At 42.2% G+C, this 18,739-nt stretch overlaps 2 protein-coding genes across 2 annotated transcripts; one reads left to right on the plus strand and one right to left on the minus strand.

The window, feature by feature from the left end:
* The first annotated feature begins 1,311 nt into the window (after nt 1-1,311).
* fitm1l (fat storage inducing transmembrane protein 1, like) lies at nt 1,312-3,833 on the plus strand. The gene is made up of 2 exons (XM_004079144.5): nt 1,312-2,131; nt 3,060-3,833. Exons 1-2 carry the CDS (start codon nt 1,857-1,859, stop codon nt 3,733-3,735), a joined length of 951 nt encoding a protein of 316 aa, XP_004079192.1. The 5' UTR covers nt 1,312-1,856; the 3' UTR covers nt 3,736-3,833.
* A 1,980-nt stretch (nt 3,834-5,813) lies between these two features.
* Nucleotides 5,814-17,636, minus strand: trnau1apb (tRNA selenocysteine 1 associated protein 1b). The gene is made up of 9 exons (XM_004079278.5): nt 17,428-17,636; nt 15,949-16,046; nt 14,699-14,798; nt 14,009-14,061; nt 13,628-13,756; nt 13,101-13,217; nt 11,969-12,287; nt 6,828-6,873; nt 5,814-6,747 (listed from the first exon to the last, which is right to left on the minus strand). The coding sequence occupies exons 1-9, from the start codon at nt 17,464-17,466 to the stop codon at nt 6,611-6,613; spliced, it is 1,038 nt and encodes a 345-aa protein (XP_004079326.1). The 5' UTR covers nt 17,467-17,636; the 3' UTR covers nt 5,814-6,610.
* Between the last annotated feature and the right edge of the window lie 1,103 nt (nt 17,637-18,739).

Below are 18,739 nucleotides of genomic sequence, written 5' to 3' on the forward strand. Positions count from 1 at the left end.
TGAATGTCATTTGTTAGAAAAGCTAGCTGTACATGTCAACTAGACTAAATCAAAGGGTGCTGCTGAGAGTTTTTTGTTTTTAGGAGAGAAGTTTGAAAGAAATGTGTTTTAACAATGAAACAGGTCTTTACCTAACTGTTTAGGCTTCAGCTGCTTCCAAAGTTTTATGTCATTCTATCATGAGTCATTGTACAAGACAATTGCAAAAAAAATGTTGTTATTGTTGTTATTACCTTTATTGTTATATGAAGGATGACATGCTAAATAGTTCAAATGTAATTGTTCCTAAGTGCTCTGTTTTAACTCATCTTAAATGATCAGGAGAAAGAGATCCTCCGTAAATATTTGACACAAAATTAGCAAAAGGTAAAGGATGTCACAAAAAGTAGAACTGCTGGCAAGACAAACACTAAAATAAATCTATGAATACTTTGTTATACTGCAGGAAACTATTGTTTATTCAAATTTCACAGCAATCAGAAAATGGCTTATCAGACCACCTTTTTTTAATGAGTGTTGCATTCAAGAGAGTCTCAGATTTCTCTGGTTCAGTTGGAATTTATGAAACTAACTGAAGTAAGTAAGAGATGTGGTGGCAAACACACGACAGAAGCTGTTAAAGCCCCACTCCAATCATCTATTTTCAAAGCGTTCTCAGTGGTCTTTTAATTATGGTTATGCAATTTTAGAGCAGTAGGAGTTCAACAAAAATGTTCCTATGAGTTTTGGGTGGGACCGCTGGCATAGTGCAAGTCTGTCTGCACTTCACATAATCTTTTTGTATACATGCGCTCCCACGAGCTTGCTCACCCCAAACTGACATTACCCGGCAACAAAGTTATCCAGCCGTGCAGTTTTGAGCCAGATGCCAGCTTAGACGAGGAAAACGAAAACTGATCTATTTTTTCTGCAATCTGCAACACAGCTGCATCATTTTTCTAATGGCACTTTTACATCTGCTCCTCATTCACAACAATTAAAAAAAAAATCTTCAGAAATATTCTTTATATATATATATGTCCTCCATCATCAGGAAAAATTCCTCAAAAACATGTTAAAACATCATTTTTCATTGGAGTGGGTCTTTATATGATGTTTTGTTTGGCGGTGAGTGACAGAGACAGACGGCTGCAGCAGCTGAGTCTGCCGTCTGCACACACGGTGAAAAGGTTACTGCTATTTATACCCACCAGAGTATTCTCAAACACACTTTTATATTGATGGTATGGCTCGTCTGTGTGTCTCGGCTCATGTTTCCCGGCCTCTCGCTCTGCTTTGGCGGAGTTAAGTTAGTCCAAAACTCTTACATCCATATTTGTCTCTGAGAATCTGTGTCAATGGGTCAACCTTCATTCATCCTGGTGGAAGCAACCTTCTCGTTTCAGGGGATGTGGTGTAAACATGTTTTTTATAAGTGTTGTGGGGGGCTCGGTGTCAGAGAGGAAAGCAGAGGGGGCTAAAGTTACAGTGGAAATAGAGGGATATTCTGGAGCTGCCGGGGTGCAGCACAGATGCAAACACTGCATTTCTGCAGACGACGCTCACCACAAGGAGGACACCAGTATCAACACTGAGCAGGAACTGGAACCTGCTGGACTGAAAAGCTTTTCCAAGCTGGAGTTGGGGAAATGCAAGAAAAGCTTTTTTTTTTTAAAGCTGCAAAGTTCACTAACAAATGCACCAAAGAATCTAATCGGATGTTTATAAAGCGTACAGATTGTATCCATATTTGGTATGTTTAGCGCATTTGCACAGTCTCTTCTGGACCAAACAAGATGTTGGATTGCGTCCACTAACAGCCAGTCCTCACCTTCTGGAGATGTTGGTGCACTTTGTAAAGGAGGACACCAAATCACATGAAAGATTGTCTGCTGACGAGGTCTGAAGTTCTTTCTGCATTCGTAGCAGGCCCTCTTGTGCTCGTCTGTGTCTGCTGTCGCTCCTGGACTGAGATGTTTTTCAACACGGCGTTGGTGTTTGTGACAGACCTGGCGGCCAGGTTGCTGGGTAACTGGCTGTTCCGGCAGCACTTCCATCTGCTGCTGTCTGCGGTGGTGCTGTTCGGCCCGGCTCTCAGCCTCTGGGTGTCCCCCCACAGCGTTTTTGCCAGGAAAAGCCACTTCCTCTACAGGTGAGATCCTCCCTCTAGTTATTAGTACACATATTTAAGCATCTGTGACGTTTAGTTTATTTGGTAAAATATCCTGATATGAAATAATTTTCCTTTGAAAGTTATTTTATAGAGTTATTCACAAACATTTTCTGCAGGATTTGGCACCATCTAGAAATCAGTGGAATCATTAAAAATGCTGTCATCTTACATTTCTTTGTGCAGCATTCTATTAAATATAATCAGCGTATTCTTTGTTTGTTTACTTCTTTAGCTTTAAATTAAGTGTGTGCATTATAAATAATTTATTACATTTAATGGATGAATAGATTTTATTTGTGATTATATTTACTTTTGGTAGAAGATAGTGATTGTCTGAACAAAGTTCAGATGAGGTACCTTGTTCCTAAGCACCATATGAGTATTTTGTCTTATTTATGATGCTGCTTTCTATTTAAGTTTTTTAGTTAATTTCTGACCTTTAAACAAATGAATGCAATGCAAAATGCTAAAAACAACAACCATCAAACAGAACTGTATTGATCATGACTACCATAGAACCAGTCACTTCAGAGGGTTCCTATAAAACTGGATTAATTTCATGCTAATGGACTATTTAAGTGACCAACAGATTAGATTAAAGAAAACACTTTGGAGAACAAAAGTAATTTCCAGAAACTAAAATGAAATGTTAAAAATTGAAACAAAAGAAGAAAGCAGAAAAGGTGTTTACTTTGGGACATCCCTGGTTGGATGAAAACGGTTGTCCATCATATCAAGCGACAGTTATTTTGTATGAAGAGATACCTGATATGCTCCTTAGAAATCACAAAACTTTTATAAGTATGCTGGATGAGGATCTGCAGAATCATTAATATCTGAGAAGACAGGACCTTTGTCTGTCTCTGAGATGATCTGATGGGTTTTCTTTGTCTTCTTCCTCCCTAAGGTTGTTCCTGCGTTCTGGTTGGGGGTGGACGTGCATCTTTGTTGGTTCCTTCATCTTCCTCTTTTCTTTCTCCATCCGCCGTTCCCTCTCTGTCTCCATCCGTCATCTCTCCAGGCTGGCGGTGGCCGGTGGACTGTGGATTGGTTTCTGCAAACTTCTGGACCTCCTGGAGAATGCCACAGGAAGCTGCTATGAAACTTTAAATGCGGGCCTGGAAGTCTCCAACGGTCAGCCTCTGCTGGTGCTGAGGGAAGGGGAGAGCAGGTCTGAGTGCCTGAGGGCCAGGATGCTGTGGAGGGGATATGAGGTTTCAGAAGACGTCTTCCTCCTCTGTCTGTGCTGTCTGCTGCTGGCAGAAGAAACTGCAGTGTTCGGTCCATATCTGAGCCTCGGTGGGGTCTCAGATGCCCCTCTGAGGATCCTCTTCTTGTTCTGTGTTCTCCTGCTGGGGCTTTGGATCTTTCTGCTATTCTGCCTCTTAGCTTACTTCCCTCAGTTTCCTACCCAGTTGCTGGGGGGAGCTTTAGGCTGCCTGAGTTGGAGGGCGTTGTACCAGGGCTGGTTTCGCCTGGGGCCCAACTGGTTTTGTCCTGGGAGGCCCGGTCAGGGGCTACTTAACCCCAAGACAAACACCTCCCTGCAAGAGGAGCCACTGAACCACAACCACCACAGCTGACCGCTGAAAACGTCTGACTTCTGCAACAAAAAAAATAAATAAATGGACAAAAATCCATCTGTGGAACTCCTTAAATAAATAAAAAATATTGAACTTTGTCAATTTTCCTATTTTGCCGCATCACTTTGGTGATTTAACCCCCTTTAAACCGTCTGAAAGGGAAAATCTACTGAAAGTACAAATTTCTCTTGAAATGATAGAAGACAATATCACAGAAACCCCAACATGATTCCCACAGTGAAGCATGGTGGTGGCAGAAGCATGGTATAGAATCAATGGGTCATTCGTTTATTTTAATTTTTCCTGTTTGAACAAGCAAATTTCTAAATAAAACATCAATAATTTTTGCACAAATACCTTTATCAATTCTTTTGAAATAAAAATAAAAAATCTCACCCTCAAATTTCTGTTCTTAAATTTGTATTTTGTGCTCCCAAATTAGCACAAATTTGTGGGCACAAATGAGAATTGTGTGCAGAAAAGTGTGTTTTGTGCCAACAAAATTCTAATTTGTGTGCACATATTTGCATTGTCTCCACACAAATTAATACTTTGTTGGAACAAATTAGCATTTTGGGGGGTACAAATAAGTATTTAATGGGCTCAAATTTACATTTTATTTGCATTTTGTGTGTAAAAGTAGTATTTTGAAAACACAAATTAGCATTTGTGCAATTGAATTAGCATTTTGTGGGCACAAATTGCCATTTTGAAGACAGAAATTAGCATTTTGTGCAAACAAATTAGTATTTTACAAACACAAATTAGTATCCTGTAGCCACAGATTAGTAGTTGGAGATAAAAGGTACTAATTTGCACACAAAATACTAATTTGTGGCGACAAATGATTAATTCGAGAAAATAATTTTTAATTTTTTTTTTTAAATCCAACGTCCATGGCTCTGAAGTAATCTAGTGATAAGGAGGATAACTCTACATTAGTGCTTGTTCACATGAATTCTAATTAGAAGATGATAAACTAATCCAACACTGTTGTCATCATTGTCACAGTTTGTGTGCAATATCTTATCTTTGTTAGCAGAGTGACTGAAGCCCAAACCGGGTCAAACTAAGTGTCAAGTCATTCTGGAACATGCGGCAAAGGTGTTCATGTCACAGAATAGAAGATTTGGGTGAAACAGCCACTTTTAAGTTTTCATTAAATTATAAAAAATTCTCTTTTTTCCATTTCCCAATTACAATTCAAATATCTCATCTTTAAGCCTTGTGCTGTCTTATGGGGTCCAGATGACCCCCACCCTTACATTGACGTGTAATCCATGAACACCAGTGAAGATCACAAATCATTGAAGAAAAAAGGTTCAGCGCACTGTCTAGTGCACACATGTCAAACTCAAGGCCCGGGGGCCAAATGTGGCCCTCCATGTCATTTTATGTGGCCCCCGAGAGCTTGAAAGTTTTTAATTTCTTAAAATAAAAAATAAAAATTGGTATGTAATTATTCATATTTAGGGGGAATCAGACTTGAAATATCTGATTAAGCAACTATACATTAGGACTTAAACACTGTCCATATAACCTAACTTGACAGAATCAATTGTAAAAGGATTTATGCCAGAATAACAAGCAAACATGTGTTTTCTATGCAATTGTAATTGTCACTTTAAAAAGTTATAGTAAATAAATAATGAGTTATTTAACATTAAGGAGTAGTTACTTTTATTTTTTATTACATTTAGTTACATGTATAAGTTATATCTGGCCCTTTGTGGACAGCCACTATGCTGATGTGGCCCTCGGTGAAAATGAGTTTGACACCCCTGGTCTAGTGGGTCTAGATGACCCAACTCCCAATGTCAAAGTGCCTAGTTTGCACAAGGGTTACTGCATTTCTGACACTAAATTGTATTTATTTCTGTTAACCTGAGTTATACACAAAGAATTCAAAAAAGGATTTTTGTTCTGCAGCTTTCTTTCTGACCCGGTTGTCTGGTCCAGTTTGTAATCCACTGGAATAGGAGATCCTATAAAACTGCACACTGGATTCTGAAAATATTGCTTCAAATTTCACCACGAGTCCTTGAAGAAACCTAAAAAAAACACATTCTCAACAAAAGTCTGCATAAAAAACTTTATTTTACATATACATTAAAGACACTGGCCTCCCATCATGAAGTTTCCCTCCATAATGTTTCAATAACAGACACCAGAAAGCCAACGGCACACGGCGGGAGGGGTCTTGTGGTCTGGTACCAGATCACTATGATCAATCTGAAGCGAAAGCCACTTCCTCCTGGTTTACATCCACCCAAAGTTCTCTGGAAGCTGTTTTACTGAGAAAACATTTCTGAAAGACGGGAAGCAGAAATGCCGTCTCATGATGCGACAGCAAACGAGCGGGCAACCTTCCGAAAGGTTTGGGGACAGGCTTGCAGAGTTGGTGAGCACCTTCTGGTAGAATCCCACCTTCTGACAACCGACTCCGATAGCTGCTTAAATGAACAGGAATAGCATCTCCTACATGAAAATACAACCAGACGAAAAAGAGGGATAGTTTGACGTAAATAAATTAATATGTTTGACTGCTGGCGGAGAGTATGGCAAACAGAAACCAAAGACTACGTTTTCATTGTTCTCTAGAATGAGGTCTAAAGACAATTCTGCTGGTCATTAAAGCATGACTCGTCATGGCATTTGTTCATACATTGAAAACAAACAGAAAACAGACAGAATGACCTTCACAGCAGCCGACCTTCCTGTTTGGACAAAACGCACCACAGAAGCCACGAGCGATTTTGTCCACAAGAGTCAACCTTTGCAGACGATGATTTACAGCTGGAACCTGTAAGATCCTCATGAGGGAAGCGGTTCAGGAAGTATCAAAAATGATACACTGAGGAACTAAAAAGAGTCATCAAGAGAGCGAGGGGATGGGCGAGTCAACAGAGTCTAGAGGTTCCCAGTGACAGTTCATCAGGGCATCATAGAGCTCCTCGCTGCGTTCCATGTAGTTTTTGTTCCACTGCTCCACGTTGCATTCAGGGATGGGTTCTGGAGACAGTAAATACAGGATTAAAGGGGCTTTGCTCCACAAAAGGAGCCTTTAGTCGGAAAACCAAACAGAGATTTACCTTCTGGATTGTCCTCTTCTGCAGCTCCAGTTTGTTCCTGACTTTCCTGGATTAAGATAAGGAAAAAGAAAACAAAATTTCACAAAATATGAATGAGAAAGATTTCTGACAGTTTGAGTAAATACGGGGCAACTGAAATTATAGCAAGTGTGAACGCTTCTTCTACTTTTCACATCTCTAACCCTTAAAGAACGGAGAAGTAGCTCCAGTGTTGACGTTCTTTGAACGATCTTCAGCCGTTTACGCAATTAACGCAATTTCATCATAAAATTAGTCTTTATGCTGATGACATATTACTGTTTTTAAGGAATTTACATTCTGTAAATGAAACAGCAATGATCATAAATGAATTCTCCTCCATATCAGACTATTCCATTAATTGGAATAAGTCTGTTTTATTACCACTCAACAGGAATATGGAACAAAGACTCACAATTCCAGTTAAAACAGGAAATATCAAATATCTGGGTATCTACTTTTCCCCCAAACTATCAGAACTGGTGCAGCTAAACCACACCCCATTACTGAAAAGCATACAGGACGATCTAACACGCTGGACCAACCTGCCTTTGTCCCTTATGGGCAAGGTAGCCACGGTTAAAATGAAAATCTTACCCAAGGTTAATTATCTCTTCTCAATGATTCCCACACAACCGCCATTAAAATGGTTCAAAACATTAGACTCATCCATATCAAGCTTTCTATGGAACAACAAACCTGCAAGAATTAGTCTAAAAACTTTAAAATCTGCAAAAAACTGTGGAGGATTAGAATTACCTAATTTCCACAAATACTTTCTTGCAAATAGATTACAATACATCTTAAAATGGTTAAAAAATAATCCAGAAACCAACTCATGGTTAGACTTGGAACAGGCGTTATGTGGAAAGATCAACCTGTCACAGCTACCATTTATTAGCCAAACAGTTAAAAAACAGGATTGTTTCAAAAGCATTAATATAAATGCCACCTTAACAGCCTGGTGGGAATTTCTCAAAATATCAAAATCATCAATTCAACCGTGCAAAATGACACCCATCTGGAACAACCCGGACATCCTTATTAACAAAAAAATGATTCACTTCCCAGCTTGGCATGCAGGGGGCATAAAACAACTAGAGCACGTAATTATTGATAGAAGATTCATAACCCCCCAGGAACTTCAAGACAAACATGGAATAAATAACTTCTTGGAATATCAGCAACTTAAATCAAGTATTACTAAAAAGTATAAAATTAAAGACGACGATTTAAAGCTACCAGATGTAGTTACCACTCTGATTAATTTTTCAATGAATAGAACTCTCTCCAAAATATACAAACTTTTATGTAATTTAAATAACAATATTGCCCTTCCAACAAAAAAATGGGATGCAGATTTGAGCATCAGCACAGATGAAAGCTTCTGGTCAGAACTTTGTCTAAACACCTTTAAACTGACAAAAAGTCCAAATCTGCAGCTAATCCATCTCAAAACTCTTCACAGAATTTACTACACTGGACAGAGGATGTTCAAGATGGGTCTCAGTAACTCAGACATTTGCGAGCACTGTGATAATAATCTACCCGACAGCTACATGCACGCACTGTGGTTCTGCACTCCTGTCCAGGCTCTCTGGCAGCAGGTATGTGCCGATTTATCAGTCTGGCTTAAGGTTTCAATCACTGCCTCACCGTCACTTTGTGTGCTTGGTGACATGAGTGCCATCGATATAGAAGAAGGATTAGCATCTATCATTTTCATAACTCTTTGTATTGCCAAAAAAACTATTTTAATAAATTGGAAAAACAAGAAAAATATAAACATAAGTCAACACAGAAATCTGCTGTTTGATCATATCAGCTTGGAAAATATGTCAGCCCAAAGCTCAAGTGACTTTGAAAGAATTCAGTCTCTCTGGTCTCCTGTGGTTGACTCCATGACTTAGGGGGTGGGGGGCTTGGTCGTCGCTGCTCCTTGCCCTTCTGCCGTGGTTTGGGGTGGGGGTCGGGGCTTCCGGTGCCTGGCGGGGGCGGTGGGGGGCTCCGTTGGTCGGGGGTCGGGTCCGGTGCCTGGGTGGGGCGGGCTGGGGCGCTGCGTGGTCCTCTGGGCTTGGGTGTGGGGGTGCGTGGTGGGGGGGTGGGGTGGTGGTCTGGCTTGGCTTGGGGGGGTGGTCCCTTTGCCTGTGCTGGGGGGGGTTGGCGGGGGGCCCTGCTCGGGTGGGGGGGGCCCAGCGGCGCCGGATGGGCTGCCCATCTGCACCTGGGGCTGGGATCGGCCCTTCCCTGGCTCTGGGACGGGACGGGACCGCCCTCTCGGGGCCCCCGGTCGCTCTGGGTGTCACCCGCTTCGGCTGCGGGGTCTGGGGTGGGGTGGGGTGGGGGGCTTGTCGGCCCTGTCCTGTGGGGGGGGCGTTCTGGGGGGGAGGGGGGGCCCATTATTAGTACGGGTCGGGGGGGCTAGCGGGTCGGGGTCTCCGCTGAGGCAATCAGTGGTTGCCTCGGCCGGTTGGCCTCCTCGGTCCCGTCGAGGCCTGACCAGAGCTCTTCTAGGGCCGGCGTCTGGGGGTGGGGGCCTGGGCTTGCTCCGGGGGGGGGCGACGCTTTCTGGCTCCTCTCTCTCTGTGTGGGGTGGGTGGTGCCGGGCCTGGGGTGTCGGCGCCTCCGGGGGTGGGCCCCTGGGCTGGGTGGCCCTGGCCCCTTTGCTGGGGGTGGGCTGGGGGACGGCTGTTTGACCACCGGGGGACAGTCTACCAGCTGTCCCCAACTTACCCCCTTCCTTATATAACCTCATATTAGGGTGAGGGGGTGGGGGGTCTAGCCTGCGATACGCCTTGGGGGGGGGCTACTTGGGAGTGGCCCCCCTCCTATGGTTGCCGTATGGAGTGGGCCCCCCCTCTTTCGGTTTTATTTGCACCTTAGACATGTAGGGTCCTTGGTAGGGGGGGTGCTTGGACATCACTGCAAGCAAGCAGCAGATGTCCTCCTGGCACCCTACCCGCCAATTTTAACCGCACCTTAGACATTTAGGGCCCCTTGGTGTGGAGGGTGAGGGGACATCACTGTGAGTAATCAGGAGATGTCCCCTTAGTGCCCTACTCGCCAATTTTAACTGCACCCCCCTTAGTACACACACCCCTCCCCCTTCAATATATACATTCAAACATAAACACACACACATGCACACAAACACCCTCTCAAACACCCATACACGCACACACATTTTACAAGGAAGGTGGGACCTGGGTCCATCTGTCCCCTACCCCTTCCCTGGTGGGGGGTGCGGGCCCCTTGGCGATGGCGGCCGTGTCCCTTGGGTGCCGGCTCCCTGGGCCCGGCGGTGCTCTCTCCGCGCGGTGGGGGGGTTCATATTACACCTGGGCCGGGGGTGTTCGTGTCCCTGGGGGGTGGGTCCTGGTCCTTGCCCCTGGGCGCTGGGCCCCGCCAAACTTCCAACATGGCCGAGCCTGGTCGGGCCATATTTATAACATCCCTTGTGGGCCGCCCTTTTTTCCCCGGGGTTCCCCCCTCCTGGGCGGGGGCGGCGGGCCCCTGCCTTGCTCCTACCTGGACCAACCGTGGGCCGGGTGGGTGGCTGCCTGGAGTGCGGAGCGGGTCTCCCTTGGGGGGTCCTGGCTCGTACCTGGGGTCGGGGCGGGGGGATGCCCGGAACTCCTGGGTGGTGGTGGGGTGCTCGTCTGGGGCTGTGGGCGTCCCTCTCCGGTGGGGCCCTGCGTTGGGCTCTTCCGGCGCGGCGGGGGGCTGCTTTCCTGGCTGGGCTGGGGCGGCGCTCTCTTTCCCTCTGCGCCTCCCTGCTCTCTGGCTCTGGGGGCCTCGCGGCGGTCCGGCTGGCCCTGGCCTGGGTGGCGGTCTTGGTCGCCCGGGGGGCGGTTGTTCCCTGCCTGTTCCCGTGTGGCGTTGGGGGAATTCCGGCTGCCGCTGCTGCTGCGGCGGGGGTATGGGTGTGGGGGTGGCTGGGCGCTCCTCCTCCTTCTTTTCACATTCCACCATCCATTTTAGAAGAACATAAACACTCACCTGAGCACAGGTGTTAGCTCACCTTTGCACTAATAGTTTGCATGATTGAATGAATGAAAGATTTCACACTAGTTGGTTTAAAGGCATAGGTATGCGTTCGTGAACACTATCTGTTTTGTGTGCATGTTGACATGTGGACATTTTTGCGGCTAGCAGGTGTGTTGATAATATTCGAGTGTGTGTGTGAACAGGCCCCGCCCTTTTTGTACTACATTTGAACCGTACCGTAACGATAAACAACCAGTAAACCTGTCTGCTCTATGCTGCTTCATGGTCTTACCCCCCTTCCCCTCCTATTATCACCCTCCTACCCCCCCCTCTCTCTAACGTCCCTCTCTCTTCTTCCCCTCTTTCCTTTTCCGTCCGGTCCAACACCAAAGATTTTCAAACATGATTGAAATTAATAAATTTTGGCCTCAATTACAAAAGGGGTTTATTCAGACATACCTTTTGTTTGTCTGAAGATGAATAACCCCTCTAGTTAAAATAAAATATGTCCAACACAAGAGGCCCTCAGCTCTCATCTGTTTGCCTAGCTGTTGGACAGGACAAGTTAAAAAAGAAAGAAAAAAAAAAAAAAAAAAAAAAAAAAAAAAAAAAAAAAAAATTAACGCAATTTCAATAGATTGTGCTGCGAAGAAAAGCAGCTCTGTGCTAATTTGATATAATGACAAGGAACGATGAACATAAAGCAGAGCATTTCTTTGCGACCGTTTACGAACCGTTACATATCAGCACAAAGATCTGCAACACTTTACATAAAGTGGTCATATCTCTACGTCAAGTGTTGCAAACATGCAACACTTTCTCTGAAATGTAACATTACTAAAGTGTTGCACATCCGCTGAAAGATATGCAATGCTTTATGAAAAGTGTTGCAAAATTATGCAACACTACGAAATGTCTTTGAGATCCTTACAACAGTTTACATAATGTGCTATGTGGCATATCTTTTAGTGAATATGCAACACTTTACACAAGGCTGTTGTTCTGTGCCTCAGAATCCGTCAGAAATCTGTTTGGGTCCTTTGAGTTTGGGTAGTTCATAGAGCGTGTGTTATTGGCTGTCGTGGCAACGGCTCTGGTGTGACATGAAAACTCCAAAGCAGAGGACAGACACTCACCTCTCCAGTGGCTGCCATGTCTGTGGACGTGGAGGGCATCCCCATGGGAGGTGGTGGCATCATGTGGCCTGGTGGGGGGTATCCATAGGGTCCGTAGTTGTAGTTGTAGTTGTAGCCACTATTGTAGCCGCTGTTGTAGCCGCCGTTGTAGCCATAGCCGCTGTTGTTGTAGCCTCCATACTGGTCATAGCCGCCCCACGGCGAGTAGTACCCCCCCTGAGTCCCACCATAATGACCTCCATAGTAGCCCGATGGAGGCTGGCTGTAGTTGCTATGGTAACTCTGGCCTTGGCCTGCTTGGTAGTTGCTCACCTTCTGGCTGCAAAGTTTTAGCACATTTAAGGTTACCATTTATTGCAATTTTTGACCGACATTTGCGATAAGCGTACTGCACAGCTTGACATTGCGATAACGATAAATTTTGCGATTTATTGTGCAGTACTTGTCACTACCAAATCCCAGTCCCTGATTGGCCATCGATGTAAATGTATGACTCCGCATGTAATGCTGTTCTAAACCCCCCCGTGTTACAGTCACTGAGAGGCTCAGACAGGGTGTTTTTGGCAGTGAACGATGGCCGGCTCATTTTAAAAGAAGCAGCAGTGGATGCAGTTTATTTTTAATGGAGATAAACTTGACCGAGGAGTTTAGTTTCTTATTATGACTTCAAAGAGAGAGAAAATGGATGGGGGGGGGGGGGTCTCTGCTGGTGAGTCTGCACAGGTTGCATCAGTGTTTGCAGCTCACAAATGAAACAGCCACTTTGTACACTCCTTTACATTTACTTCACGTGGAAAATAAACAGACAACTACGTATTTTACAACTTCTAACTGTTTCCAGACAATCCTTTAGTCCCACCTCTGAGCAGTAAGCCAGTTGTAGAGACGCACAATCATACGCAGAAACAGCTCGAAACAGAATGAGACAACAAAAAAAATCTATTTAAAGGTTCATTTTTAACTCAAAAACTGTTGTCCATGCATATATGATTAGGATAAGAACATTATATAGGACTTCTTGAAGACAGAAAAAACTAAAGCGGCTGGCTAACCATCTAAAATCTCATTAATACCCATCAACATGCCGCTTCATAACCGCCGTCTTCAGTTGTAATTACCTTCTGTAACGTACCTTTTTGCTACAGCAATGCTGAGCCTGAGCGGCTTGCCCCCCAGCACCGTCCCCTGGCACTCCTCAATCGCCTTCTTCTGCTCGCTCTCCTCCCCAAACTTGACAAAGCCGTAGCCTCTGAAAATCAGACCAGGAGTTAGCCCTCCTCTGCACCAACATGTGACACACACTAGTCATAAAATAGCCACATATGAGAAAGAGAATATAATGGGTATTATTATGGTAGAACTGAAACTTGCTGTTTTACTTTTAACATGAGGTAGCATCACTTGAATTGTGAGTTGCTCTTGCTTAGCCTATATGGGGAAAACAATAGGTTTAGCATAAGACGGCAAGAAAACATTTCTTCAGCCTCTCCTCGAACAATAGATGAAGATGCACTGATGGTCAACGTCCACAGCTCTATCCTAAGACTTTTTACAGAAAACAGAAAGCACTTCCAACTGTAATGCATGTTTCTTACATTAATAAATAAACCGATAAATCACAGAGAAATCTAAGAACTGTAACATCAGGAGCTGGCGTACCTCGAGTATCCATACTGGTCGGTGACAACTTTGGCTCCTTTGCAGGAAGGGTACTTCTTAAAAACTTGATGTAGCTGGAAGTCGTCTATTTCAGAGGCCAAGTCCCCCACAAACACTGAGAACTCTGGCCTAAAGAGAAGATTAAAAAAAAAACGTTGTTCCAGTTTAATTTAAAATATATATAAATATATATTTTAAATCTATATATTTACATTTTTGTTACTAAACCTGAAATTGCAGCGCAGTAAACCAAACTGATTTGTCACAACTGTTACATATTTGGTGCAGCAGCACTTTCTTTATAAACGCAGACAAAGGAGTCCATTCTTTACATTTCTGTACACCTAAAAACCCTGAAGGAAAATGTAAATGATATCATACCCGGCCTCTGGTCTTTTCCCGTAAGTGGCATAGTTTAGCTTAAACTTCCGGGGCTGGACAAAAAGAGAAAAACGTACAGGTTAACCCAACCTCAAACACCAAAGATGTGTAGTATAGCCATGAGTATTGCTGGGAATGAAGAGCTGAGTTATTGTTATGGTTATTTAGGTTTACATACCTCTACCACCCAGACCAGCCTTTCTCCCCTTCCTCAGTTAGTTCCTACCAGAGACTCTATTCACAAGCTTCAAACAAAGTACATTCATGTCCAAGCAGCCTCTTAGCCACCTTCAGCAGCAGCAGCAGCAGCATCAGCAGATACAGGCCGGTGGGGAGGGGAGCACAGTCGTGGGGTCAGCCCACAGGGCCGACAACATCAAGTAACAAGCAGCCAAAGCTCGCACTTTACACATCATTCAAGACTGGTATGTTTAATATGGCATCATCTGTTTTGTGATGGTGACAACAAAATCAGACACAGAGCAAGACATTCATTTGGTATTTTTGTTAAAGAGCTAACTAGCAGCTTTTTTTTTTCCCAACAAAGCAGAACCAAAGTCAAATGAGCTCCACTATACACAATCACATCATTAAAAAGGAACAACACATTATCACTGACTGGGTCTATTGTATGGAATAGATGTTTATGTGCAACATAGTCATGGTTAGATATTAAGCCAAAGAACCTACCGGGTTTGATGCAGGAACTAGTTTTCCGTTGAGCCTTTGGACGCAGCGGTCAACGCTTTCCTCATCTGCCAGCTCAACAAAGCAGTATCCGGCTGAACCCCTGCACAACAAAGCAACCGTGATGCTTCCAGGAAAGCAACATCTCACTGCAGCTCATTACCCAGTACAAATCTGACTGGCTTTGGACCTATAGAATGTATGGAAAATCAGCATCAAATACAGAAAGTCATAATCCACGGCTGCTGCTTGCAGTTTGCGTTTGCCTTTTGCTGAAATTCCAATGTATGCATCCGTTAGGATTTCAAGTGATTTCCGTCCTCCACTACTGCGGTATTAACGTGTCAAACAAATTACTGTTACTCTGAAACATTCAGTTCAATTGTGAGACTAACCAGATGCAGCTTACTAGAGTCCCGAAGTAGCTACATGCAAAGAACCAAGCTAGCTTCCTGCGTGAAACGGTCCACCCAGCTTCACATGTTGAGCAATGAAACCAAACCTTTATTATTGAAGGTTCTAACATGTTCCTTCAACTTGAATTTAAGACTTTACATGTGAAAAATTAAGACCACTTTCTCTGCCTAGTTCACAGCCCTACTGATGAGGAAAAATGAAATCCTTGTATTTCAGAGCAATCATTGCTTTAACAGACAAAATCACAGTACTGCTGAATGTGAAATGCAAATAATAAGTTAAGAAGTAACCAATAATAAATTTCCCTCATCGTCTCTGCCTCCTGACCGGATCCTCAGACATCTTTTGCAGGCACCTTCTTTTCAGCCATAGCTCCTTAAGCTGGTCTTCAACTCCCTTCATCTTAAGAGCCTGGACTTCTGCCTCCCTCTTCTATTTTCCTAAATCCAAATGGACCAGATATCTGCTTATCTGAATATCTTTTCTTCTTTTTGGTTTAACTGTAGAGCTGTGAAGAAAACCATGTCAACCAGAACCCAGAAGAAGGATCCTCTCAGTACCAACAGCGTCATGTGGTTCAGAGCTACCTGCTTTTGTTCCTGCCTCTCAATGACAAAATGAGCGCTTGAAAGTGTCTGCAGGTCGTCTGGATCCACAGTTGCGCAGAAAAAATGTGGCGACTCGTTTTTTCCCCCATACATCTTTGTTATTATTATGCACAGAAAAGACTGAACTAAATATAAAAGTAATGCATGTTTGCCTTTACAGTGGTTCGATTTGAGTCCAGGTGTTCTCCAGCCACCTTTAAAAGTTTCTGTCTGGAGACGTTTACATACCCTGTTATCCTGTGAGTAATGATCTTGACCCCGCATGGTGATTCTCCCATAGCACTGAAGGCCTGCTTTATGAAGTTTTCATCCATGTAAGGGTCCAACTGAAGATGAACGCCCCAATAAAAGAGAACATCAAAGAATTTATTTTTTTTAAATGGACATAAAACAGAGAACAATGTAAGCAAGCTTAAAAAAGAATTGATAAATTGAAATATTGATATTTTTGACTAATTATCTTATGTCTGATGTAAACCTTTGTTGATTGTATTGTTTATGCATTACTCTAGGTTTTATTGCTTGAAATAAACCATTTCCATTTATCTCTTTACTTAATTGAACTAATTGATTTTTAGTGGCAGTTTTTTTTTAAATGAGTCATTTCCAGCAAAGATAAGTGCATCATGATTGTGTGTGAATGCGTCTTTTAAAAAAAGTTAATTTTCTGTGAGCATGTTTTTATTTTTCTGAATAGGCTGTTTGTACTTTGGACTCCAGTGATCATATTTATTTTAAAACAAGTATAAAAGTACAACTTTTATCTATCATATACCATAAATATGGAAAAAAAAAACTTTAGCAACTTGCACAGCACAAAAAAACGGTGTGTACCCAAAGAAAATTATAAAAAAGTAAAGGAATTGAAAAATAAATATTATAAAACCAAATAGCAAAAAAACTTGAAAGTAAATGTATATTTTTTTATTACTAACTGTACAGTTTTAAATACAGGTCACTCACTGTGAGGGAGATTTTTTACTGTAAATTTTTATATGGTCATTTAATCTCTTGCCTCTTTTAACCCTTGTGCTATCTTAGATGACCCCACCCTTACATAGACGTGTTCTCCCTACCATGACAAAGGTGGATAAAGGTGGAAAGATTTCATGTAATCCATGGACACCAGTGAAGATCACAAATCATTGAAGAAAAAAGGTTCAGAGCACTGTCTAGTGGGTCTAGATGACCCAACTCCCAATGTTAAAGTCCCTAGAATAGCACAGGGGTTACACTAGACAAAATGATTTTTTTAAACCGTAGCTTTTGTGACATTTACGTCTTTGGTTTGATTTCAATTACAAATTTTAGAAATTTTATTTTAGACGAAAATTGAACACTGCACCCGTCAGCCATATGCTGCTAGTTTCTAAAGTAACAACTATTTACTTTTGCCTGACATTTGTCTTTAATGATTTTTTTCCTCTAAATAAAAAAACTCAAAGTGGTGTAAATAAAATAAATCAACTTAGCTTTTTTGCTTTTTAGCTAATAGCTAGCGCTTGCTGGACGATAGCAAAGCGGCTACGCCTAAGATTTTAAAGAAAACATGAACTAAATGCACATACACCTTTCAAATTTGTAAGAAAAATAGTGTTTTAGTTTATTATTACCACCCTAAGTGACGTCTGAAGAGAGACTGACTGGGCCAAGGAACCCAAAAACATAATCATGACGCTCAAGCTAAAAACGTTCCTTTGGACTTACATCACCCATCCAGAGGCTGGTTTGCCTGTTGAACATCATGGATGCTAATCATAAAAATAAGCTCTAAAATGAATCTGTCCCCTTATCGCGGGAAAACTGCAGCTTAGTTCTGTTTATTCAAGCTAGCTGCCCTACCATCAAACACTAATAAAATCCACCGTTCTTTCCCCACTTCCGCCGCGCGGAGCAGATGACGCAAAACCACTTCCGGTGGAACAGTCAGTATTTCCCGCGCTACTTCAAAACAATAAAATACAAAGATGTGTCAATGCGTAGTCAACAAGCAATAAAAACTCCCTGAATTGAAATAATGCAAAATAAAATGTTACACCAAAAAAGTATCACTTGTTGCTTAATCTCACTTTTCCTGCAAAGCTACTTTACTTTACTTTAAATCCATAATTATATCAATTACGGTTAATTAAAACCATTAACTTAGAAGTGAAAGACCGTTGCAAAAAGGTGAAATGCTATACAATAAACTTGATTTAAAGTGCAATGAATCATTGATGCAGTTTAGTTTTAGTAAAAGTTTTCTATAACCAATTAATAGTTTAAAAACAACCTTACCTTGATGTGATCTCATAGATGAAAGTAGGAAAACGCAGCCCACCTTGACCTATATTATTAAATTCAGAGTAACCGTTACCCCGGGACAGTGATATATGAAATGTATCTGAAAATCAATCCTTACAGAGTTTAGTTCTGCAGGACATCTGGACTTTGAAAAGTTGATCTAAAAGATATGCTGCTTCTCATGTGAAAAGTTTCTTTAGTTTTAACTACTGATAGAGAACTTCGATTATTTATGCAACAACTACCTTAAAGGTGTGGAAAATACTGTAAGTTTAATAATGAAATGACATATGAGCAGCTGCTAATGTCAACAATGCAATGACTGTACATGGGAGACAGGAAATATTAGCATCAATGACCAATATAGCAAGTTTTCAAGCTATTGATTTGCATAAAATAAACCATGAAAGCATCTAAAATGTTGACAGGACTCCATTGTCTATAAATATTTTTCTATTGGGACAACTTTAAGCTCTTTGCCTTAGGTTTGTGGTTTTGTAAAACAAATTTATTTTAATTTTAACATGACAATAGGAGATCCACAATGGAAGGGTGGAAATAGCTAGCAGAAAAATTTGGAAATATTTTTGCAGTTTTTCCTTTTTTTAAACCCATTTCATACTTGTGATTCATTATGTGGCTTCCTAACAGAAGCTAGAAGTTTTAGTTACCATAAGGCAAAAAGATTAGTAACTTCTAAAAAGCTTAAAGGTTTTTCTTCAAAATTTTTAATACA

Source organism: Oryzias latipes, chromosome 17 (genome assembly GCF_053564925.1).
Source record: "Oryzias latipes strain Hd-rR chromosome 17, Olatipes_Hd-rR_3.1".
NCBI classification, from domain to species: domain Eukaryota; kingdom Metazoa; phylum Chordata; class Actinopteri; order Beloniformes; family Adrianichthyidae; genus Oryzias; species Oryzias latipes.

What these genes read in the sequence shown, in the direction of transcription:
- trnau1apb (XM_004079278.5), bottom strand. Translation starts at nt 17,466, where the DNA reads ATGATGTTCAACAGGCAAACCAGCCTCTGGATGGGTGAT. An exon ending in TAGTTCCTGCATCAAACCCG is followed by an intron (nt 14,062 to 14,698) that starts GTAGGTTCTTTG and finishes CTTTTTGTCCAG; the next exon opens with CCCCGGAAGTTTAAGCTAAA. An exon ending in AGAAGAGGACAATCCAGAAG is followed by an intron (nt 6,748 to 6,827) that starts GTAAATCTCTGT and finishes TACTGTCTCCAG; the next exon opens with AACCCATCCCTGAATGCAAC.
- fitm1l (XM_004079144.5), top strand. Translation starts at nt 1,857, where the DNA reads ATGAAAGATTGTCTGCTGACGAGGTCTGAAGTTCTTTCTGCATTCGTA. An exon ending in AAAAGCCACTTCCTCTACAG is followed by an intron (nt 2,132 to 3,059) that starts GTGAGATCCTCC and finishes TTCCTCCCTAAG; the next exon opens with GTTGTTCCTGCGTTCTGGTT.